Source organism: Heterocephalus glaber, unplaced genomic scaffold (assembly GCF_053883595.1).
Source record: "Heterocephalus glaber isolate CG9 unplaced genomic scaffold, H.glaber_assembly_v1.0 deba00001610, whole genome shotgun sequence".
Taxonomy (NCBI): domain Eukaryota; kingdom Metazoa; phylum Chordata; class Mammalia; order Rodentia; family Bathyergidae; genus Heterocephalus; species Heterocephalus glaber.
Window position 1 is genome coordinate 11,312,174 of NW_028258381.1, and position 24,058 is coordinate 11,336,231.

Here is a 24,058-nt window from a genome sequence, read left to right on the forward strand (position 1 = left end):
GGGGCCACAGAACCGACACCCCTTTGGCTCCAGTTGTTCCTAAACCACTTCTTTCTGTTCTCAATGAGTGAAGGTCTTGCCTTTGGCCCTGTGCAGTGGATGTATGAGAAGTGAAAACAGAAAACCTGGATATGAAGGGCTATTCTGTCACCACTTCCGGGCTTTTGAGCAAATGAAAGCCTGCCATCCTGAGGGCCGGCACAGCGTCCTCCCCACTAAATCCAGAAGAGTTTTGCGCTGTTGACACCATTGTGCCCTCTTTCTGATTACTGTTTTATTTTTAAAAGCAATTAGCTATTTGTTTTTTTGGGGGGTGGGGGTGTTTGTTTGTAATGGAGAAAGGGAAACTGAGGACCTAGGAGGTGGCTTTTCTGATAAAACCCTTTCCACCTCCTCTTAAGGGCTGTTTTCTCAGCATTGCCATCCTGGATCAGAGGGGCCCAGGGTCCTGCAGGGGCACAGCTGCAGCCTGGCTTGTTCCAGATCCCCATTAGATCCACACACATCCTGGAGTGGGCGGGCACAGAATCCGGGACTTTTCAAGAGTGTCTCATGAGGCCAGGTCATACCCACACTGAGAGGCTGGTGCCGCGTATGGACACCAGCATTGCCGACAGGAAAGCTGAGGCCCAGAGAGGTGGGGACAGGCAGCCAGATTCCCGCCACTTGTCACTGCTGAACAGGATTCCAGCCCCACCCACTCTAGAGCCCCTCACTGAGAAGTGCCTGTGCAGAGCCGGGCCTCACTGCAGCTGCGACTTCTGACCTGGAGCACATGCTCTCGCAGCCACACCCCTGGGTGCTAAGGAGGACAGGGGCCCTAGACAGTTGGTTGCCTGTGTGAGATCTCAGAGCGCACGGGTGGCTGGGCCATGATGGAAACGTGCTGTCCAGTGTACAGTCAGCAGGCGTACAAGAGGGTCTGAACGCATTTTGTCTCGAGACTTCTGTTCTGCTTTTATATCAAAGCATTTTAGTAAGGAACGGTCTTTCCGGGAGCACAGAGGCACACTCTCTGGGCTTCCATTGAGTTTTATTTTCATGGACTGACCGTGTTTTGGCCCTCTTGGAACGTCTGACTTTTCAGGTGGCAGCGTACATCACCAGGCAAAATGTCAGTTCTAGAGGAGATGGGTGGTTTCTTCACAAGTGAGCAGGAGTGGAGAGCAATCCCACAGGGATTGGTGAGCCCCGCTGAAGAGCCCTGTGTCCCAGGCTGGTCCTGCTGCTCAGGAGGAGGCCTCCTCGCTACACTGCTCTTCTTGGTGACAGTGGCCGCTCCGTGCCACACCCTGTGCAGCAGTGGCTCTCCCGGTGGGGACCTGCTGCAGTCCAGTTCTCCTCTAGGAATCGGGTAAACAGCACATGCAGAGCCGGAGCCGGGAGGACAGGGTCACCAGGAGCTGTTACTCAGACCCTGGCCTGGCTGTAGAACCAGCTCTGCCGTTGCCCCGCTGTCAGCACTTGGGGACACAGATGAGTTGGAGGTTTGGTGTGGACCCCAGGGACATGTGCTGTGGGCCTGCTATGCCTGCTGGAGCCTCACCACTCAGGGAAAACTTGAGCAGGGATTTTCCCGGCCAATCAGCTCAACTGTATGTTGTTGCTGCTGTCCTCGGCCTCGGCCTCACCCCGGAAGGTGGGAGAGGAGCATGTGGGGCGATTGCATCATCTGGGGAGGACAGGATTGGGCTGCTGGAGTGATTTATGCCCTGAGGGCCAAGTGTGGGGCAGCCAGGCGGGTGGCAGAAACAGCCGGGACTGGAGCCGCACCCGGGCTGGGGAGCCCAGCTTTCCGGGGTCAGTGGGCAGTGGGCACAGACAGACTTCTCCACAGCGGGCGGTCACAATTTAGAATGCCGTCTTGTCCCTCCGACTGCTTTTTTCATGTGGCTGGGGTAAGATTTTAATTTCTTAAACACATCTTCCTTCCCCTAAAGATCACTTCCCTGCTGGCATCCAAGCTGGGACGGGCTGCGTTTCAGGTCCTCTGGGATCCATCTGACCGGGCCTTGGCTGGAGCTGTCCCTTCCCACGGGTCTGAACAGGACTGGAGAAACGAGCATGGCTCGGCTTTGTGGACAGAAGGGCCGAGTGCTTTCTGTGCCCCTTCTGTTGGTTTAAACCCTGGCACTTCCGTGTTCATTCGTGCCAGCTTCCTCCTGAGGCTCAGAGTGGAGGGAGGGCAGGGTGGCAGCAGTGGAGAGGGTGTCGGGGAAAGTTAGGGAGGGGAGTACTGGCAGGCAGATCTCCTGTTATGGTGCTGCTCTGTAGTTGGTTCGGGTGTCGCATGTCCAGCTCTGAGACCCCCTGCTGTATTCGGGAGCACTCTGCCCCTAAGCCGGGTGGGTTGTTTGCCTGTGTCGTGTACGTTCCTGTGAGGCGAATGTCGTGTTGTCCCCCTGCCTGCCATGCCTGTCAGAGGTAGGAAAGGTAAGGATGGAGGGCCAGAGGGGAGAGCCGGGGGACCCTTTCCCGGGTCCCTGAGGCTGTGCAAGATGGCTCCCCATGGTGGGGAGCAGTGCTGCTTTTATCTTTTCTGTTATTTTGCCTCTTTTTTCACTTCTCAGGAACACAGTGTTGCTCACCCGCACGTCTCCTTTGTGTGTTGCAGGATGTGAAAATCTTTACCGAGGACGGGACGGGCAAAGTGGTGGAGATCCTAGCGGACATGACAGCCAGGGACCTGTGCCAGCTGCTGGTTTACAGAAGTCACTGTGTGGATGACAACAGCTGGACCCTTGTGGAGTACCACCCGCACCTGGGATTAGGTAGGCAGCAGCCTGGCGCAGGCGGTGCCTGGGGACCAGTGTTCGATCCGACAGAGATGCTGCCGCCTCTACCAGGTGTGCGGCCACACTGTCCCCGACTGTTGGCAGGCAGTTGCTGTGCTGCCTCGATGCCTTTTGCTGCCTTTTTTGTTAAGTTTCACTTGTCCTCCTGCCCAGCCCTCTGCCCTCTGGTGCCCTGGGACCTCAGCCTTGGCTGAGAGATGTAAGAGGGTCGCTGTGGTCCAGCTGCCCTGCTGGGGACTGTGGAGGGAGAGAGGCAGCCACTCCACACTGGGGTGTGGCTCACCCCGAGGACAGGAGGAGTAGATGCTGGTTCCAGGGCTAGGGGGCAGGAGTCCCAGGGCCCAGGGGTCGTTAGAAGGCCATTACTCCGGAGTTTCGTGCCTGCATGGCTGTCTCTGAGCTGGTCCCTGGAGCCTGAACAGCGTGTGTGCTATGCCCAGAGAGCAGGATACTTTTACATCAAATTGTTTGAAAACATGTACCGTCGCTAGAAGGAGGTGTAGTGCTTGCCTGGCCCGTGCTCTGTTTCCGGTGAAGAAGCATCTCAGCGTCTTGCTGGAGAAGGTTGACATTCTTGCTGGATGAAGCATGGTGCTTGCAGAACAGAGGTATGGGCAGGAAATCACTACCCCACCCCTTCAGAGTGAGCAGAGAGAACTTGCGCTGATTTCCTTCCTGTGTCCCCTGGTCACCAGCCCGTGTACGACAGTAGCACCTTCTATTGTCACTAGCAGTGCCTGTTTCCTTCCTGTTGCACTATCAGAGGCATCTGTGGACGTGCACATAGCTTGGAAAGTAGACAGCAGAGGGGACCTGCAGGGTGTGTGTCAGCGTGTGCATGTGTAGATGAAGCTGTCTGGAGGGTCAGTGTAAAAATGCCCTGAGTAGTTGCACCCACACCCTGTAAATACTGTGGGAAGCCCATTCAAAAGCTTCAGTGCTCTGAGAGGAAGACTGTGCAGAGAGCTGTCAGAATGAGTCTGTGTGGTCGTATCCAACTATGGTAAATATCCTGGAAAGCGCCTTCAGAAATCTGACATGCAGAGCATGGTGGCTTATGCTTGTAATCCCAGCACCGTGGGAGGCTGAGGCAGGAGCATCACAAGTGGAAACCTAGCCAGTGCAACTTAGCAACCCCCTGTCTCAAGATAAAAAGGGCTGGGGATGGAGCTCATTGTGCGGACCCTGGCTTCAATGCCCAGTACTAGGGGAGAAAAAGTCAGCAACCTTTTCATCTGAAAGAAACTATGGAAGGGATTTCTGCAGATTTTTTTTTCCCCTGGTGCTGGGAATTGAACACAGGGTACCAGGCAAGCTCTCTGCCATTAATACATCCCCAGGCAACTTCTCCAGATGTTTTGTACATGAGGGTAATTGTACACACTTAGTGTTTGTAGAAAATGGGCACACATACATACAAGGAATGTTTCAGAAAGTATGATTCAGATGTTTCTTACACTAGCCCTTGATCTCTAGAGCATCACCCAGGAGGTAATGAAAACCTTGAAAGCAACCGGCTGAAGGACACTTTCCTCCCTGGGAGTGCAAGCAGCCTTCTCCAGGCCCACGGAGCCACCCGGATTAGGGTTCTTCTGGGTTTGTTGTTCCTTCTCCCATTCACAGGCAGACTTAGCACACTTTCAAGGAGATGATGCTTTTTAAAAAATTAAATGAAAAGGGGAAAGTGAGAAAGGGAGAATGTGAAGTGATTTTTAAAACGTGGGTCCTTTTGACAAGAAGAAATGAATGAATCTGCATGACTGGAACCTGGAGACAGTTGAGGGCCCTGGCACAGTGTCCCTTATTTTCCTGACACCAGTTGCCTTCTCGCCAGGGACCAGGGAGCCCATTGTGCCCTGGGCCAGGTGTCAGAACCCCCATGCTGGGAGCTGGTGCCCAGGACATGCTCTGTGACTGTTCTCATCCCTCTGGCTTCTCCAGGGTGTGTGCATGTGTGTGCGTGTGTGAGGTGCGATGCAAGCCTGCCAGTTAACTTTTTTATAGTTGAGTTGCTATTTAGGGGAAGGCTTCTGGGGCTGTGACTCCGCGCCAGGGAAGCCGTGGGCACTGCAGATCCCTCCAGGCAGCCCTGGCCAAGTCCCAGCCTCACCCCCACTGTGGAGGTGAGGATCGGCCCTGTGGGGACCCCTCTGTGTGGAAGCTGCCTCAGGCGCACCTGGGTCCACTGGTGCCCCATCCAGCTCCCTGTGCCCCGCATCCTCGGCCTGGCCAGGCAGAAGGAAGTGACTCTGTCAGGCCATTACACATCGGGACTTCTCACAGGGACACGGACATGCCCAGGGCTGGTGGCTTGGGCCAAGGAGGCAGTGCCTGCCCACCCCAAGGCAGGGGCCTTTCCATTGGCTGGTACTCAGCAGCTGCATTCACTGTATTTTTGTTGTAAAACACTCAGGAAAGAGCATTTTCAGAGCTGCTTCAGAAAGTGGCCAGAACAATAGGATGAGTGTGTTAGACGCAAGAGGGAGATTTTAAGGGAGAACCATGCCTTCCACTGCAATGCTTGTTGCATTTAAACACTCTTGGTCCTGATATCTGATCACGCTGCCCTTGGTGCCACCCTGCCTGCTGTGGTGCTCGTGGTGCTGGCCTGGCCTCCATGTGCCTGCAGACACGCCGTGTTCCCCAAGCACGTCCAGGCACCAAGTGCCACAGCACCCGAGAGCCCAAGAGCCCACTGCCCTCCTGCCTGAGACCCTGTCCCTGCCCGTCCTGTGCAGCCGCCCTTGCCCAGGCGCTTCCCTCCTCCCTTTGCCTTCCAGTGTGTCCTGCCTGTTAGGGTCGCTTCTTCAGCAGAGTTGAAACATCTTATGGCAGAGTCACCTGGCCTTCTCTTTACCCAATGGAATAAAAGGCTATAAAAGTCCGTGCTGGTCTGAATGCAGTATTTGGTGTATTTTCAGATCTCTTTGGCACTGGACGGTACATGAAAGAGAGATTTAAACCTAGTTTAGTTCCTGACCTCAGCTTCGCTTGCTTGGGTAAAGACAGGAAGTCTGGCCAAGTTCGTGGCTGGTGTAAAGGAAGCTGCCTGGACAGCTTCTCCTTCCCTGTCTCATGTGGCACTTTTCCCCTGCAGAAAGGTGCGTGGAAGACCACGAGCTGGTGGCCCAGGTGGAGGGCACCATGGCCAGTGAGAGTAAATTCTTATTCAGGAAGAATTATGCAAAATACGAGTTTTTTAAGAATCCAATGGTGAGTCTTCTCTCTTCACATTTGGGGTTTGGGATTCTTGAAATCTTGAAAGTCTGAGCTTGAAGATAACAGAGTTAGATTATGACATAACTAACTGGGCTTCAGGGGGCAGCTGATGAGTTCAAGAATCTCAGCTGCTGTCCAGTGAAGTGATCCTTGCTCAGAACAGTCGTTGGTGCGTACCTGTCACTGACGTCTTTCCTCAAAGAGTGACAGAGGGAAGAGTGTTGGTCACTTTCATGGTTCTTTGGAAAGCTCTTTTTAAAAATTACTAGTCCATGTTTGCAGCACACAGTGATCCACGTGCATTGTGTGGCACAGGTGTGTGTACTTAGCATCTCTCAATTCTTTTTACGGCTCCTTCCACCTCCCTGTCTCCAGATCCCCTTCCCATCTACAAAAGATCTATCTCCCTGTTTCCTATTATCTGTCATTTATTTTATTCTTTACTTATATCTGGGTTCCTCTTATAAGAGAAAACCATGCAATTATTTAAGCTTGTGCATCTGATTTATTTCACTTAACATTATGGTCTCAAAGCACATCCATTTTCTTACAAGTGACTCAAGTGTATCCTTTGTAGCTGAGTAGTACTCCATGGTGTGTATATAAATGCCACATTTTCTTTATCCATTCATCTATTGCATTTGGAAAGTTCTTAGTTAAATTGGAACAAATTGGTCAAATACTTAGCAGGAAAAAAAATACTCCTTATTCTCTGCAAGTATATCTTATGGTTCTGTGTGGAAAAATGGGATGGATTGGGGTGCTGCTGTCACCTCCCTGATTTTTCTTTCCTCTTCAATTTTGGCAAGTTGCTTGCCCTGTGACACACCAGGCCGGGGACCCTCATAACTCCAAAGTGCTTGGAGCCAAGTGGCAGCAACTTGGGAAAAAAGACCCAGGTCCACGTACGGTTCTGCCAGGTTGCTGCTTTTTCACTAAGAAGGAAAAAACTTGACAATTCTTTCTGGGTCACTCGGCAGAAAGGGCTTTTGTATACAGTGGTGCTCACCGGGTGGCTCAGGAATCCTCTATCTCCTGCCACCAAATTATGGCTCTGGTGACCTTGCCACAGTATGTGCTGGAAAGCATGAATTCTTTAGGCACCACAGTAGATGTCTCCACAGTGCATCTGACAGGACAGCTAGACACACATGTTGGAGTGGGTGTCCCTGCTGTATGAGGGAATCCAGAGGTCTGTGTTTAAAATGCAAACCTACGTCACCGTGCTTCAGGAGTGCTTCTAACCTGCAAACTGGTGTGTCCGCCCACACACACTGTGAAGCTGACCTTTCACACGCTCTATTTCCTGTCTCCCTAGAACTTCTTCCCGGAACAGATGGTCACCTGGTGCCAGCAGTCCAATGGGAGCCAGACCCAGCTGCTACAGGTACTGAGCTGACCCAGGGGTTCTAGAGGAGAGACGAAGAGGTTGCATCCTTGCTCACATTGACCTGGGCTCTGCATGGGGTTCGGTGTGACCAGAAGTCGGGGTGGGCTTGGGAAGTCTGTGTGGAGCCAGCTCTTTCGAGACAACCCCCCCCACCACCACCGCCCCGGAGTGCACTGCCTCGGCACAGAAGCAGCCCGAGCGATGCCACCGCCCAGTGCAGTCCCCAGGGCAGGATGGAGCTGCCAAGGTCCTGCCTGGAGCCTGGTCCTCCAGCAGGCGCTGCCCCCTGCTGGAAAACTGCAACAAGAATGCTGAACCCTCTTCACAGTGAAAATGATTAAGTTTCTGTAGAGTCCTTGAAAAGTAACTTACTGTTCATTAAAATTAAGGAAACCAGGGCCGGGGATTTAGCTTAGTGGCACTGCACCTGCCTTGCAAGCTCAAGGTCCTGACTTTGATCCCCGGTACAAAAAAAATGAAGGAAACCAGTTTGAATTGTTCCCCTACTTTCTGAAGTCTAAGAAAACCTAGTCTTTTCCACCTCCCTACTGGGACAGGAACACAGAGACTGTGCTTAGCACTGACTCACTGAGTCCCTTCTGGAAATGGGAAAGGGGGTTTCACTCCCACCTGCAAACTTGTGTCTGTGTGCAACTTGTCACGCGAGAGAGCAAGCACTCCCAGTGCAGCCAACAGCTGCCCGCCCATTTCACATGAGAGAAAATGCCGGGGTTCAGCACCTACACAGTTTTGCCCATAGACCCTTCTTTTTCTGCTTTGTGATCACCGGGTGTTTTTACCACCTCAGAGTTTCAGAGGCGTCGATCGTGGAGTCTCTCAGAATCCACCCAGCCCGCTCCCCAGCATAGCATTCATCTGTCCAGCAAGAGAGGTCAACACTTGGTCTAGCCCCCTACAGTGAAACACCACTTGCTCTTTTTTTTTTTTAGTACCAGGGATTGAAGCTAGGACCTTTGGACTGAGCTCCTACCCTGCGCTTTTTTATTGTGTACTTTGAGACAGAATCTAAGTTGCCATCCTCCTGCCTCAGCCTCCCAGAATGTGAGATGATAGGTGTCTCCAACCATGCCTGCTTGGCCACTTGGTTCTCACTGCATTGACTATGTGAGGATTTCCGGGCATGGTGAGGGCAGGCAGTGGTCCCTGGAGACCCTAAAGGGACTATACCCAGGGGCTCGAGGGCCATCCCACCTGCAGGGAGGGAGCTGGCTCTGCTGCCAGTCCTGGCAGAGGACATGCCAAGGTCACAGCCCTGACTTCATTTGTGACCTGGCTCTTGGTCTCTAAAACTATTTTTAACCTTTATTCATATGGCTGCTCGATGGTAAAGTTTTCTGGGACAGTGAGGCGTCACCAAGGTGCACCAGGCACTTCCTGTATGGACAGACGCCCTTCCGGCCTCTGGGTCAGGAGGGCACTGGGTCAGCATGGCAGGGAGTGCTCAGCCACAGTGCTCTCCGATGGCTCCCACCACTTGCTCTTCCCTAACACATGAGATACTTTCCAGAAATTTGAAATAAGGTGCAAAGTCCTGCGGTGCTCTCCCCGTGAGGAAACATACGACTGTGTGTTCACTGACAGTAGCAGGTGCAGCCCACTTGCCTGTGTGTCAGTACTGCTCGCGTCCCGCACGGTTTAGATGGGGTCTCACTGTGGGAAGAGGGAACTCCGGCCAAGACACAGAGAAAAGAGAGTATTTTCATGATTTGGAAAATATCAGTCATGCATATTACCATGTTTATTTTAATTATTTTATACTAACATCTTTTTTAAAATTTACCCTTCCCTAGAATTTTCTGAACTCCAGTAGCTGCCCTGAAATTCAGGGCTTTCTGCACGTGAAGGATCTGGGGAGGAAGTCTTGGAAGAGGCTGTATGTGTGCTTGCGCAGGTCGGGCCTGTACTTCTCCACCAAGGGGACTTCAAAGGTAGGTTCTGCCCACAGCCTGGGCTCTGCCTTCGGCACCAGGCTGGGCAAACACAGTGACTTCCTGTTGGAGGGCATGTTGGCTTCCTGCCAGCTCGCGATGGCATCTTCATGGGGGAATGTGGAGAGCTGAACACAGAGAAAGCAGCTGCGGGCCTGCCTCTCGGGCTGGCACTCACGCAGACTTGGGACCTCGGGCCCCATCCCCCACACTCGGTTCCCCGCCTCCACTGCGGAGACCAGCTTGGGTTCCATGATTTTGAAGTTGGGGTACAAGCTGGCCCTCAGGATGTCTGGTGGCTTATGGCCCCCCAGTGGCATTTGTGTTACTGTGGATACCGTGCAGTCAGCAGCAGTGTGTGTGCCCAGTGGGAAGACAAGAGGCAAAATAGCTGCAGACCTCAAAAGCAGGCTGGCGACATTGTAGACCTCGCCAGCCTCTCCTGTGTCAGCTCCCAGCACTCAGTGCCCACACTTTTCTTGTGACCACCCACGTGTGCCCTGGCCGAGAATTTGCCTTTGCAGACTTCAGGGTAGGAGCCAGAGAGAAGGGGCGTTGTCCTGAGAGAGGGGCTGGGATGTGTGGTAGGACAGAGCTGGGGAACTTTCCGGCCTGGCCGCTCTGTTCGGTGGCTTCCTTACCATCTCCTTCCGTGCCGAAGCCAGGCACAGTCTGTGGTCCTGAACAGGAAGCAGACTTGGCTGGCACGTCGGTTGAAGGTGGAGTGTCTTAGTCATTCTCCACCCCGGGACGGAACACCCAACACCACAGTGTAAAGGAGAGCTTGGCTTTGGCTCATGGTGTAGTCCGTGGTCAGCTGGCTCCAGGGCAGGAACAGGATGGCAGAGGAGAGGGAAAGGTGCTCATCCTGTGACAGCCAGGAAGGACAGAGAAGGGAGGAGATGGGGATGAGAAGACAGCACTCCAGGTCACCCCCAGTGACCAGCTCCAGCCACCAGTCAGCCATGAACTCGTCCATGATGAACCTGCTGATGAGCACAGCACCCTGTGATCTGGCACCTTCCACACACAGGGGCTTAAGTGTCGGGAGCGTTCCGGCCATCTTGTGCCTAGGAATTTGAGAGTTGGGGTGTGCATGGTCTGGGTTTAATTTAGCCCCAACCTCACGCTTTGGGCATAGCCTGGGAGCTGGCGGGAGGAGGGTGTATAAAGACACCCAGCTGCCACTGCTGCCTGGGACGGTGGGGCGGGTGTGCTTTGCTGCGCTGGCAGCACGCCCCTGCACTCACACCTGGCCTTGTCTTCACAGGAGCCCAGGCACCTGCAGCTGCTGGCTGACTTGGAGGACAGCACTGTCTTCACCCTCATCGCTGGGAAGAAGCAGTACAGCGCCCCCACGGACCACGGGCTCTGTATTAAGGTACACAAGGCACCTGAGGCTGATAGCAGCCTGGGGCTGGAATCCAGTGGGCTCCCCGGCACTTGATGGCTGCTCATTTTTGTTTGTTTTTAATATTCTGCAGCACTGGGGACTGAACCCAGGGCCTTTGCACTGAGCTACAGCCCCCTTTTTATTTTTAATTTTGAGACAGGGTCTCCCTGATTTGCCCAGGCTGCCTCCCAGAGTGCTGGGACTACAGGCATGAGGCAGCATACCCCTGTTTCTTTTATTTTTTAACAGGAGCACAGCTTCACACTGGATTTATTCCATCCTGTAAAAACATTAGTGTGTATTTTTGAGATGTCAGTCCTGGAGTACCTTAGGGCCAGCTGCCTTGTGGCCTGGGGGCTGGGCGCTAGCTGTAGCTGAGTATAGTAGCAGGACGAGAGGACTGCTTAGGGCAGGAGGCCCCTGGTGGCCTTTGGGAAGTGAGTGGCTGGCACCTTCCACATGGGCTTCCGGTCATGAGGACAGTCACATAGGAATGACCACAGCACTGGCCGCCCTCTGTGTGCATATGAGTGAAAGCATGCAAACATATACATATGCACCTGTATGTATAGAGCTACACATCATACGTATGCACACTGACAAAAACACACACACTTGCCCACAAGTCAGTACACATCTACCATGGAAGCTCGCACAGTCACACATAATTCGAGCACACCTGTTCTTCACCTGGAAGAGGTTGTAGTAGTGTAGGTGCCCAAGGTATGTGGCCAAGGCAGTGCCCCCACAGCACTGATGCTGGAGTTGGGGTCTGGGGTTCACATGGACACCTGGTAGGTTACACCTGTGTCTTCTGTCCCTCACCACACAGCCCTGCCCTTGCCAGGCAAACCACAGACACGGGAGCTGTGACACACACACACACACACACACACACACCTCGGGCTATCTGCTGCCACCTCTGTCCCCACTGCAGGTGGCATTGGCCTTACTCACTGGGCTTGCACGTGGACTGCACACTGGGGCCACTTAGGCACCTACAACCCGAGCTCTTCGTGGGGCCCCTCACTGGCCCTCGCAGGAGGTGACTTTGGGGACCTTTCTTTCTGTCACTTCCGAGGCTCTTGTCCCACAGAAAGTCGGCTTATCCCTGGACGGGGCAACACTTCTTTGCCCCATACCTCCTGCAGCCCTGAGATGGTTCATTCTGTGGTTTCACTGCACCCATTCCCAGCCAGGGCAGCTCAGCTGAAGAAGATCACCTGCCATTGGGCACATCACGAGGTGGCTGCAGGCCCCGCTGTGTCCTTGTGTAGTGACACTCAGCTGGCAGCCTGGCCTGATGTGTTTCCTCCTCACCACACTGTGCTAACTGGATGCTCTCTGACCTGCAGCCAAACAAGGTCAGGAACGAGACCAAGGAGCTGAGGCTGCTGTGTGCTGAGGACGAGCAGAGCCTTGCATGCTGGATGACGGCGTTCAGGCTCCTCAAGGTAGTGCAGCAGGGTGGGGGCCATGGCCGGGCTGGGCTTTGCCCTGGCACCACTGCCCACAGTTTGTTGTTTGTGGTGCTGAAGACTAAAACCAGGACCTTCACACTAAGCTACATCTGCGGCTCGTTTTTATTTTTTTATTTTGAGACGGGATCTCAGTAAATTGCCCAGGCTGGGCTCAAGCTTGAGATCCTCCTGCCTCAGCCTCCTAGAGTGCTGGGATGACAGACATGCTCCACCACACTCAGCTGGTCTGGGTTTTGTTACTTTTAACACAGTACCCGAGGCAGGCTGCCTTACAAAGAAAAAAGGTTGTCCATCCATAGTTGAGGCCCAGTGCTGGCTGCGACTCGGCTGTGGTGTGGGTTCTTTTGTCACACCATCGCAGGTGACAGTGCCAGGGGCACATGTGGCCGGGGAAGGCACATCTCTAGATGGAAAGGCAGAGCCTGGGGTTGCAGAGTCCTGCTGCAGCACAGGCCCCAGGGACTGCGGCCCTGCAAGGCTGCGCCTCCTGAGGCACAACACGAGGGACTAGGTCCCCAGAACTGCGCTCGAAGGGAACAAACTACAGACACCATAGAGCTTTGAGAGATGTCAACAACTTCCAACCCTGAGTAGACTCTGCTTCCAAAAGCTAGGGCTGTGGAGACACACCAGACTGGGTGGCTTTCCAAAGCTAGCATCTCTTGGCTGTGAGTCCTGGACACCTTTATTGCACGGGGCCCCACAGGGGACCATGCCCAAGACAGCAGTGTTACCGTTATCACCAGTGCGCCTCCACACAGCGCTCACCGTGACCTCATGGGAGGGTGTGCACAACAAACAACACCTCTCCCTCTGACTGCCTGCAGTGTCCTTGGAACGTGTGACAGTGCACCCCTGCGCCTGGAATTCTGCACTTGCAGGTCCACTTGAGTTACAGGTTGACCAAGATGAACATGGCCAGGAAGGGGGATACAGTGGTGCAGGCCTGTCATTCCAGCACCTGGGAGACTGAGGCAGGAGGGTCACAAGTTCAAGCCCTCCCTACCTGGGCAGCTTAACACCTTGTCTCAAAATGTAAAAATAAAAAATAAATACAGTAAAAAGGGGTGGGGATGTAGCTCAGTGTAAAGGCCCTAGGTTCAATCCCTAGTAGCACACAAGAAATGAAATGAAAGAAGAGGAAGGCAGACTATAAGAAATAGGAAGGACACCTTAGGGAAGAATAGATACAGATGGGCACAGGGCAGAGAGAAAGTTTTAAATTTGCGTCTATAGTTGATTTTCTTAATCTGCCAATGAATTTATTTTTAAAAAGACAAAAAAGTGACAGTGTACTCAGTGAAGCTGTAAATTTTGTTATGTTTGGGGCCGGGCATTTAGCTCAGTGATTTCACCGCCCGCTGCACAAGCGTAAGGACCCAAGTTTGATCCCCGGTACCCGCCCCCCAAAAAAATTTTGTTACGTTGGATGATACATGGACAGTCCAGTTAGCAAGTTCTCTGCCATCATCTCATGAGCAGACAAGCAGATGCAGCCCCTTCTGATCCTTTTTGTCCTGTGCCGGAACTAGCCATAGGACAGGAAGTGGGCAGAGCTGATGGTGACAGTGCTGGTGGCCTTTGTGATTGGACCGTGATGTGTTGCACGCTGTGCTAATGGTAACCTCACCCCCGACACCTTCATAGTGTTGATGCTGGCCCTGCACACCCATCACCTGTCACCTCCCCGTGGCAGCTCTGTGCTGTGCACACTGTCATCGTCCCACTGCACAGCTGGCAGTACTAAGACCCAGGAGTGGCTGCTGGGATATGGCAGCACCCTAGGAAGATGCAAATCCATTTCTGCTGTAGTTCCCTTGGCCCAACCACTTTGCAGGGGACATTTTGACCCCGTGGTCCACAGATTTCAGTGTCTTCAAGAGGGCCAGGGCTTGGGGCTTGGACATGGCATTGATGCAGTGGGACAATGACATGAGCTTCTCACTGGTTTATTTTCTTCTGCAATCTCACCCATCCCGTTGCCTTCTGGGTCTCGTCATTTGTGTGAAAATGTCAGTCATCCGTCCTCTGGTGCTTCTGTAAAGATAACAGAAGTTTTTCTGTGGTTGATTTTGACATTTTCTTGTGTGTTTTTGAGCAGTCTTCCCATGATGTGGGTTTGATCTTTCACCCTACTCACTGAATCTGTAGCCTGATGTGTTTTTAAAGTAGCCATTATCTTATTGCTGTAAATATTTCTCCTGGCCTATTCGCGCTCTTCTCTGCCAGGGGAGTGCAGTTATACTTATGCACAAGTACAAGTAGTGCAATCCCATTCTGAATGCTTTAGTTTATTTTTTTATTTTTATTTTTTTTTGGTACCAGGGATCAAACTCGGACCTTGCACTTGCAAGGCAGGCGCTGGAACCACTGAGCTAAATCCCCGGCCCATGAATGCTTTACTTTAGAACTGCACATAACTGTAGAACCTACAGCCAAGGCAGAGCTTATGTCCCCTGGAGCGAGGTCAAGGGAAGATGCACCCTGCTTCATCACTTCATTTCCTCTTCATGAATTTTATTTCATCTTCCAAGTAGGTAGTTAGAGCCGGCACTTGGGGAGTGTTGGCTGAGATGCCGGACGTGTGTGAGACCACAGAGTCCCTGGCCCTTATTCTCAAGATGCATAACACACAAGCTGCTAAGCTGGCTGAGCAGTAAGCCTGGTGACTGGAGGGTTTATTGCTAGAACAAGACACCTGCCACACATAGCTTAAACAAGAGGTTTATTTTGGCTCAGTTTTGATCCATGGTCAGCTGGCTCTAAGCCAGGAAGAGCATGACAGAGGAGCACAGGGGGTGGAGAGGATGCTCAGCCTACAGCAGCCAGAAGCAGAGAGATAAGGAGGAGCCAGAGACAAGAACACACCCTTCCAGGTCACACCCCAATGACCACCTCCAACCAGGCCCCACCTCCTCACAGCACACCCAGCCTCGAACTCATCCAGAATGAACCACTGATGAGCACAGGGCCCCTTGACCCAATCACCTTCCACACACAAGGCTTTAGGGGATATTTTAGAGCTAAACCATAACAGGGACACTAGCTTTGGAGCACGCGTGTATGCTGAATCCCAAATTCTTACTTTCCCATGTATGTCCTTGGGATACTTGTTTTTACTCCTGTGCTTTTGTTTCCGCTATCAGTAAAAGGAGAATAATCATACTGTGGAGCTCATCAGTGGGGGAGGGTTAAGTAGGTATCATAAACCACTTGACCAGTACTGGGCCTGTAGCATAACTCACTGAGGGGATTCTTCCCTGCCTGATGACTGCCTTCCTACCATTCCAAAGAACTGAGTAGAACCGAGACAAGTGTGTTGTCTTGAATGTGCCTCAGTTCAGGGGCTGTTGACAGCATCGCTCCCTGTTGAGTACCAGCTATGGCATTTGCCGTATCCAGGGATGCAGCAGTGGGCGTCCCAGGCTTCCTGCACTGACTGTCCTTTCCCCCACAGTATGGAATGCTCCTCTACCAGAGCTACCGCATCCCTCAGGAGAGGAAAGCCATGCTGTCTCCCTTCTCCACGCCAGTGGTAAGTAGAGCTGTGACCTTGCACAGCCAACTGCCTTCCGTGCTGCCCATCACTTGGTTTGTGGACACCATGTCGCATGTGGTGGCCAGAAGAGGCTTCGGACAGCATGCACAGTCCAGGGAAGCCAGCTGTTCCCAGACTTCCATGTTCTGGGAGACGGGCTGCATATTCTCAACAGCATACGTGCAGGGAGATTTCTCCCACAGCTTCTCTCCATCCCCACACATGCAGTCATGCTTATTGGGAAACGTGGCTCTTTACGTGCTCAGAATTGTCCAGAGCAACTTTGGCTTCTGTGGCGCTACCTTTCCTACCTTTGGCTTTGGTCCTTAAGCCAAGGGCCCATGAGTGCTGACCATTGTGCTGAAAATCCCTGGTGAGAATTGAGAGATTAGAAGCACTCTTCTTGTGTCCCTAGTGGGCCCTTTGTTTCCTAGAGGTGCAGAAACATGTCATCTGATGAGATGGCAGGTGACACTGCAGGCAGGGTCTTGCCTTGGAGACCTGACCTGGCACCGCTGAGGGAATGATGTGCGGGTGAGGTTGAGGCTCCCTGCCCCCGTGGGCTTTTGTGCAGGTTAGGAGCCAGCAGAGGACCACATGGCCCAAATCCTACTGGCACCAAGGGGCCTCACAAGCAGCCTTTGAATAACATGAGAAAACAGGAAAGGTTCTTTTTTTCATAAAACCCAAAACCATTTTGAACACACTGGGCCTGTAACCACTGAATTTTCTAGCTGAACCAGTGAATTCTAAACCTGCATCTTAGCAAGTATATGTGTGTATGGGGGTTCTCCTCGATTCCCTTGGGTACTGCATGGCTGACTCTCCTGCACCTCAAGAATCCGTGGTCTTTCCTTTCCAGCGCAGTGTCTCTGAGAACTCCCTGGTGGCAATGGATTTTTCTGGGCAGACAGGAAGAGTGATAAATAACCCGGCGGAAGCCCAGAGCGCCGCCCTGGAAGAGGGCCATGCCTGGCGGGTAAGACTCAGCCCAGCCCTGCCTGGACAGGCTTCCTGGCAGGTGCTACCCTCACTTGGTCTCTTCCCAGAAGAACAGCTGAGGGGAGGGGTGGGCGGAGGAGCTGCAGCAGCTAGCTTGTGGGTTCCCCACTTTGGCACCAGTCATCCATCACTGGCCCCTGCAGAAGGGCAGGAGTGGAGCAGAAACCTGTGCCCGCTTTGGCTCATGCCCTAAGATGCCCCTGCCGATGAATTGTTTTGGCTGTGCATGATAGGCAGGCACAGGACCAGGCCTGAAGGAGGCTGGCAGGTATCCACGTCAGGGCTCTAACGGGAGAGGTCACCTCCAGGACTAGAGTCCTATGTCTTCAGATGGGAGGATCCCACCATCTTTCATGATTTTCTGAGACATAAAGACCATTTGGAAAGCAGAGCCCAGGGCTCTGGCTTGGAAAGTGGCCCCTGTCCCACAGCCTCTGAGTGCAGGGAGAGAGGAGGAGAAGGTCCCCGAGCTTGGGGACAGAGAGCCACCATCACCAGCTCCTGCTTCTGGGCCGATTAGTCAGGGTTCCACTGTGTGCCCTGTATGAGAAGAGAGCCTCTGCTTGCACAGTGGGATGGCTGGCGATGCCCAGGGTGGTGTGGGCTGTTTTTAACCACTGTGGGCCGTGCTCTTCATTCTCAGTGGTCACATGGGGCTCCCATGGGCTCGGCTGCAGGGACCCACCGTCCTCCCTGCCCTGGTGCAGATGCAGGGTGACTTGCAGGCCTTCCCATCTGCTGTGTGGAGTGCTGACACTGACGCCAGCATTCTTTTGCAGAAGAGAAGCACAAGGATGAATGTCCTGGGAAGCCAAAGCCCCCTTCACCCTTCCACCCTCAGCACAGGTAAACATGCCAGCTGCTTGATGTTGTTGGACATAAAGACAGGAAACTTCCCTGCCCTCCTGAGCTTCACAGCGCTGCCGGAGGGGCAGGGGGTGAAGGCTCAGGGGCAAGCATCGGGCTGCACGGCCAGCAGAGCTGCGCTCCAGGGAGGCCACGGGGTGCAGCACCCTCCCTTGTCCTCTCCCACAGTGATCCACAGGACGCAGCACTGGTTCCACGGCAGGATCACCAGGGAGGAATCACACAGGATCATTAAGCAGCAGGGTCTCGTGGATGGGTAAGGAGCCCCCGTCAGCACTGTGCTGGGCCCTATTCTGCCTCATCCCTCAGATGTCCTCTCGGGCAGATAGTGGTGTTGACCTCCTTTTAAAGAGGAAAAAATCTAGGCTCAGAGGTGTTAAGTGCTGTGCAGGGCTTGCCCAGCCCATGAAGGGCAGAAAGGGATTCTAATCCGTATCCATCCTGATTGTGTCTAGAATTTCCTCTGTCTCCTTGATGAGGCTGGAACCTGTGGAAAACACTGAGCTGGTCATTTTTACTTCCAAGGCAGTGGACACAGAGAAGAATAATTTTGCCCACACCTTTGGTCGTGCACTGTGTCAGCTTCTGCAGAAAGTAGCCCCAAACCGTAGTGGCTGAGCCCACAAAGAGGTTATATCACCCAGTCGTGCTTGGTTGGCTGGCCCCTCTCCCTGGGCGAGCTAAGGGGTCCTGGGCAACCCCGGATGGCTTTACTCATGTGAGTGGACAGGTGGGGACCGCTGGCCAGGGTGACGGTGACTGGGCACAGATTTGTGGCAGGTTAGCCCAGGATCATTCATGCTGTTGGCCCAGTGATCAGAGCAGACCTCACCCCTCAGGCCACTCTGCATGAGCACAGAGATGTCTGCCTGGAGTGTGGCTGCAGGGACAGTGACACTGCAGGGCACAGCCTCTCAATGCCATTTGTCCAGAACTAGAGTCACAGAAGGGTCCTCCTTGCGGCACTGGTGAGAGACCCTCATCCACAGCAGCCACACACAGGCTCTGCCTGCTGGAAAGTCAGCTTCTGCAAACTTGGAAACTCAAAGAGCAATCCTTTTGTCCTTCCTTTTACAAAAAGTTTTATGAAGGAAATGGACAAATCTACAGGAGAGGAAAGTATAATAAATTCCAGTGCCCAGCTTCAACAATTTGCTAATCTTATGTCTTCTCCTTCCACCTTCAGTTTTCCTTCACCTTCTCCCTTTCCCTCTTTCTCCTCTTCCTTCTGTATTAAACAAAACTACAAATTGCGTAGAATTTTACCAGGAAATATAAATCGGTGAGTAGTTCTAAAAAGGACCCAGCTGAGGCTTTAGCTCAGTGGCACCATGCCTGCCTCGCAAGCACAAGGTCCTGAATTCAAGCCCTGGTACCAAATAAATAAATAAACAAATAAAAAATAAGATAAGGGGGCCGGAAATTTAGCTCAGTGGTTCCACCGCCTGCTTCGCAAGTGCAAGGACCCAAGTCTGATCCCCGGTACCAAAAAAAAAAAAAAAACAGACCAGAAAAAATAAGATAAGATAAATAAGAATTCCTATCATCTAAAATCCAATCCATCTTCAAACTTCCCCTACTGCCACCAAAAAACACTTCAACTCAATTCATTTAAATCAGGATCTACAAATCACGTGTGGCTGATATATCACTCAAGTCTCCTTGGGTGTATAATCATCCCTTTCACCACCCCATTTCTCTTCCTTTGCTCCTTTGTCTACCTTATTTGTTGAGGAAGTGGCTCACTGGCTCCTTGGTGACCTGGGGTGTTCCTTCATATGTCTCCTGTTGCTCTTGTCCTTGGATAGTGATGGTCAGAGGCTGACCAGTGCACACTCGTTGGGAGCGTGTGTCCTTTTGGGCAGGAGCTGCATGGTCAGCTGCCTCAGGGACAAACATGTGAAGTGACGTGTCCTCCAGGTCACCTCAGGGCTGAGCAGTGGCTTCACATGCTACCAGCTGCAACTTCTCCAGTAGTCACTGGTCAGTATCCACCTGGGGACTTAAAATTGTCCTTTACTTCTGTGATGCCCTCATCATTTATTAGCTGGATCAATTTTCTTATTCAAATACAGTCAAATACAGAGTAACTAAGGGCTTGGTTTCCCCCTTTTTTTGTCAGTTGTCAAAGGCAGGAGTTGGTGTTCAGCCATCTCTGCTCATGTGTTTGTTGTTGAGAGTCACTCTGGGTTTAGACCTTTGTGCATTTAGTTTATTTCAGTAAAAATTTCTTCTCCAAGCTCAGTTTGTCCCACACTGGCCAGTGGATCCCTTTCGTGTTGGCTCCTGAATTCTTTTGATCCAGCATTATTAGGGTTTAATTTCAGGTGGATGAGATGAATGACACAGTCCTTGTGGGAGTCCTGATTCTTTCTAGTAGGGGATGCTTTCCAGAGGCTACAGCCTTTAGATCTTTTCAGTAGACAGAGCTGTGGCCAAGGGTCTCACACATGCTAGGAAAACACTCTACCACTGAGCTATACTCCAGCCCTGGGCTTTTTTAAAACCACAACAATAAATTGTGGATTTCATAATGATACTGCCAACTCAAATTTAAATTACAAAGTTTTTATTTCTCTAATTTTGTTGTATTTCTCCTGTGTTTGCATGTGTGTTACTGCAGATTAAACACAGGGCCTTTGCACTGAGCTACATCCTCATCCCCCACCCTGTTCTTTTAAATTTTGAGATGGTCTCAATTGCCCAGGTTGGGCTCAAATTTGCAATCTTCCTGCTTCAGCCTACCCAGTGCTGAGATTACTGTTTCTCTTTTACTCTGCTCTTGGTTGGCATTAACTTTTTTGATCAATAGATAGATCAATCGATCGATAGGTCATTTTGAAAATATTCATTCAGATATTAAGATTCTTCAATTAAAATTTTTTAGTATGTCTGAACCCTTAAAGGACATTCTAGACTGGTTATAGTAGCATTCTTCAAGTCACTTAAGTCATTCTTCCTTGTGCTTCTGCCATCAAAGTGTTGGTCAGGTGTGTTTGTTCCAACTGATGTTTTGAGGGACTCTGATTTATTTTTGATTGAATAGTGTTTTTTAAATTAGATAAAACATTTGTCTGGCTTCAGAGTCAGAACTATAAAACAAGACACATTACCTATCAGTTCCACCTAACGTACACTAGTAACCATTTTATTAATATTTGTCTTCCTCTCATTTCTTTTTCAAAGTATAAACAAAATGAGTTTATTTTCCTAAGTGGGTTGGTATATCTTAAGTATAGTTTCACACATTTTCCATGTTTCTTATGTGAGTGTCAGTTTTCCCATAGCTGTTTCTATCCCAGAGCTAGGCTGTCATGAGCAATTTTTTCTCCTGAAGGACCTGGAGCTTCCTGTGTACACAAGGGGTGGTTAGGTTTCTTTCTCTTGTTGTAGCTCTTACCAGATTTTAAACATTGCAGATGCTTTTGTTTCCTACTCCCAAATCATGCAGTTCATTCATGTTATCTTCTAATACTTGGAGTCCTTCCTTCCTTCCTTCTTTTTCCTTTTGTCTCTCCCTTTCATCTTCCTTTCCTATTTCCTTGTTTGTTCATTCTATGCTTCCTTATTTAGATCCTAAGATGCATTGGGAGTGTACTTATCCTCACATAATGTGTGAAGAATGGGTATTTTGTTTCCTGTATGGCTGTAAGATTGTTAGAAAACTGCTGGCCTGCGATGCCACTGGTATTATGGAGCAGCCTCTTTCAAAGCATTAAAGACTCATCCCCAAGCTGTAGAAAAAGATTCATTCTCTCTAAAGTTTCTGTCTTGTCAAAAAAGAGAAAAGGCAAACATTTGAGATTTCTTTCTATGACCTTTTTTTTACTCGGGTATGTGGGTTTTTCCTGGGCCTGTTTATATCTCTGAACCCCATCAGAAGTGGGCCCAGCGTTCCGTGGGAGTCATTGTGAACCCCTGTTTGTGGGACTCATTAGGAGGCCACGCTAGACCCCGTGTGGGTGACATCACACTAGCTGGGGAAGCAAAGGTTCCACAAGGCCATACCTGGTGCTATGACCCCTAAGTGCCCCAACCAGGGCAGTGACAGGCTCAGGCTGTGGGAACACTCGCAGAAACAGTGCGGGTTACTGGACATGATGGTGCATATTTATAATCCCAGCACTAGGGAGGCTGAGGCAGGAGGATCTCGGGGACTTCTAGGCCATCTTGGCCTACTCAGTGCGTTGAAGGCCAGCCTGAACTACATAACGAGACCGTCTCAAACGAAAAGGGAAAAAAAGTGCAGGTTATCACAGGGTCGGCTCATCCTCACTAATTCCAAGGTTTGCGGAATAAACTGTATGAGACAAGGTGGAATTAACTGTGTGGAATTTCCACTGCAAAGTTAAGAAGAGAAGCCAGCTTAAGAGTCAACAATGAAAATAGCTTTGAAAGACACTAGGAGGACAGCAGATGTTACAGAACCGCCTTTCCCGTTGCCTTACCTTTAACAGTTGGGAGAGTTAGAGCGCAGAGCCAGAAAGTTAGAGGAATCCAGACCTTAACCGCCTTGAGGTAACCTGGGATCCCCGGTACGGGATGCTTTGCCTGACAGAGTACCCTGTGCATGCGTGTGCCTATCTGGCCGTGTAGATACGCGTGCGTGCGTGTGTGCGTGCGTATACGCATGTTTGTGAGCATGCGTTTTTGCACATGTGCGACACATGCTCAGGCATGTGCACATAAGCGGCCCACCTGCTCTTGCATCTTTCTGCTCTCTGTGCCTTCCACTGTCTGCAAGAGGAAGATCTGTCGAAGGCCAAAGCCAGCTGGGCCTCTGACCTGTCACGCCCTGCAGCCCTGCCCACTGGAGGCCCTGCCCTCTGAGGCCTCTGTGGCCCCAGAAGGGGGCCCTGGCACGACCTGAGTTCTTTGCGGGCTTCCTTCTGCAGGGGGCTGCCATGCCCTGGGATCATGGCACCCTGTGGGAGGAAGGAAGGTTCCCCTCCTGCGCTGGCTGTGTGACCCTGGGGGAATCGCCCAACTCCTCCGTGCCACTTGACAGGGTCCTGCTGTCCCATCCTGCTGTCCCGTTCTTCGCAGAGGCTAGGACTTGCCCCGCCTTCCTTCCTCCTGGCTCCTGTCCACAGCTTCTGACCTAGGTAGCGGTCCTTGGCCTGCTCACCTCGCGCGGCCTCTTCACTGTCATTGTCACTTTCTTCGGTGTCACTGGGCCTCTCCAGTGTGCCGTTGTGACTGTTGCTTCACTGGACTGTGCTGAGGGACTGTGGGGCACAGTGCTGTCTATACAGCTGCTGGGGCCTTTGAAGAGGGTCTGCAGGGGAGAGGCGACCTTTTAGCAGATGAAGAGAGCAACACTGAGCCCAGGAAGCCGGTTACACGGCAAATCCGGGATTCTTGCTGCAGTGCTTGTCTTAGTGGTCATGGCGGCTGGGCAGGCTGTAGACTCTGCCTTAAAGTCCAAGCCCCAGCACAGCTGTGGGATTTCCCCCAGGGTCATCCTGTCAACAGGCGGGCTCCTAGGAAGTTCCTAAACCCACCCGATCCGTAGAATTAATTTTGCTGGTTTGCTGACTCCTAGTACAGAAAAAGGAACTTACTGTGCAGAAATTTAAAATGTACACTCACAGATAGGTCAAGGACAGAGATTTTTTTTCTCTTCCTTTCAAAGGTATAACTTTTTCTCTTATCTAATAATCCAGATTTGCTCATTTGCACTTCTGTCTTCTTGCAGTACTGGGGATTGAACTCAGGACCTTCACACTGAGCTACTTCCCCCACCCTTTTTTTAAATTTTTTTTTTTTTTTTTGAGACAGGGTCTTGCTAAGTTGCTCAGGGTGGGCTTATTCTTTCAATCCTCCTGCTTCAGCCTCCTACAGTGTTACTGGCTTTTGGGGGCTCCTGAAGAAATTCTTTCCAGCCTTGTGCTGTCCTGAACAAAGAACTGATTAGACACACAGAAAAGGTTGCTACTTTACATTTCTTGAAAGAGGAAAAGAAGTATGCTCTGCAGAGAGAGCATCACTTTTCTTTTCCTCTATTTTTTCTCTATTTTTCTCTACTTTTTCACGAATCATTGAGAGTAAGTTACAGCTTGATGCCCCTTTATGCCCAGTTATTTCAGTGTAAAATTAAATACAAGAGCTCCTCTGCCGTAACCAGTCTTGCTCTAAAAATCAGGAGATTAACACTGATGGAGTTGTCTACACAGCTACTCAAAGGTTCCCAGCACTCCACATTGTGTCATTCTTAGCAAAAGGAAGGGCTGTGTAGTCCTGGATCCCCCATCCTGCCTGTCCCAGTGTCCTGGACCTTGTTGTGAGTGGAAGCTTGTTCTGTGAGACAGGATGTGGCTTGTTTTGCACCGGACAGTGTCCTTGTGAGAGTGATGCTGTGTCTTCATCAAAGTCCTGTCAGCAGGAAGTTCAGGTCCATGTGCCACAGGCCTGGTGCTGGTAA

The 24,058-nt window shown here is 51.5% G+C and overlaps 1 protein-coding gene across 19 annotated transcripts in view; it reads left to right on the forward strand.

The window, feature by feature from the left end:
- Grb10 (growth factor receptor bound protein 10) overlaps positions 1-24,058 on the forward strand; it is a 107,876-nt gene that overhangs the window by 77,166 nt on the left and 6,652 nt on the right. For 16 of the 19 annotated variants that reach the window (XM_004839853.3, XM_021254223.2, XM_004839852.3 and 13 more), the window contains 10 exons: positions 2,615-2,771; positions 5,893-6,008; positions 7,333-7,401; positions 9,216-9,353; positions 10,624-10,734; positions 12,102-12,200; positions 15,685-15,762; positions 16,628-16,744; positions 17,547-17,613; positions 17,803-17,890. In XM_004839853.3, the coding sequence (XP_004839910.2) occupies positions 2,615-2,771; positions 5,893-6,008; positions 7,333-7,401; positions 9,216-9,353; positions 10,624-10,734; positions 12,102-12,200; positions 15,685-15,762; positions 16,628-16,744; positions 17,547-17,613; positions 17,803-17,890 (1,040 nt within the window). Of the gene's footprint in view, positions 1-1,699; positions 1,899-2,614; positions 2,772-5,892; positions 6,009-7,332; positions 7,402-9,215; positions 9,354-10,623; positions 10,735-12,101; positions 12,201-15,684; positions 15,763-16,627; positions 16,745-17,546; positions 17,614-17,802; positions 17,891-24,058 lie in introns of those variants that run through there. The other 3 variants (XM_087196051.1, XM_087196052.1, XM_004839851.3) reach the window with 2 other exon arrangements.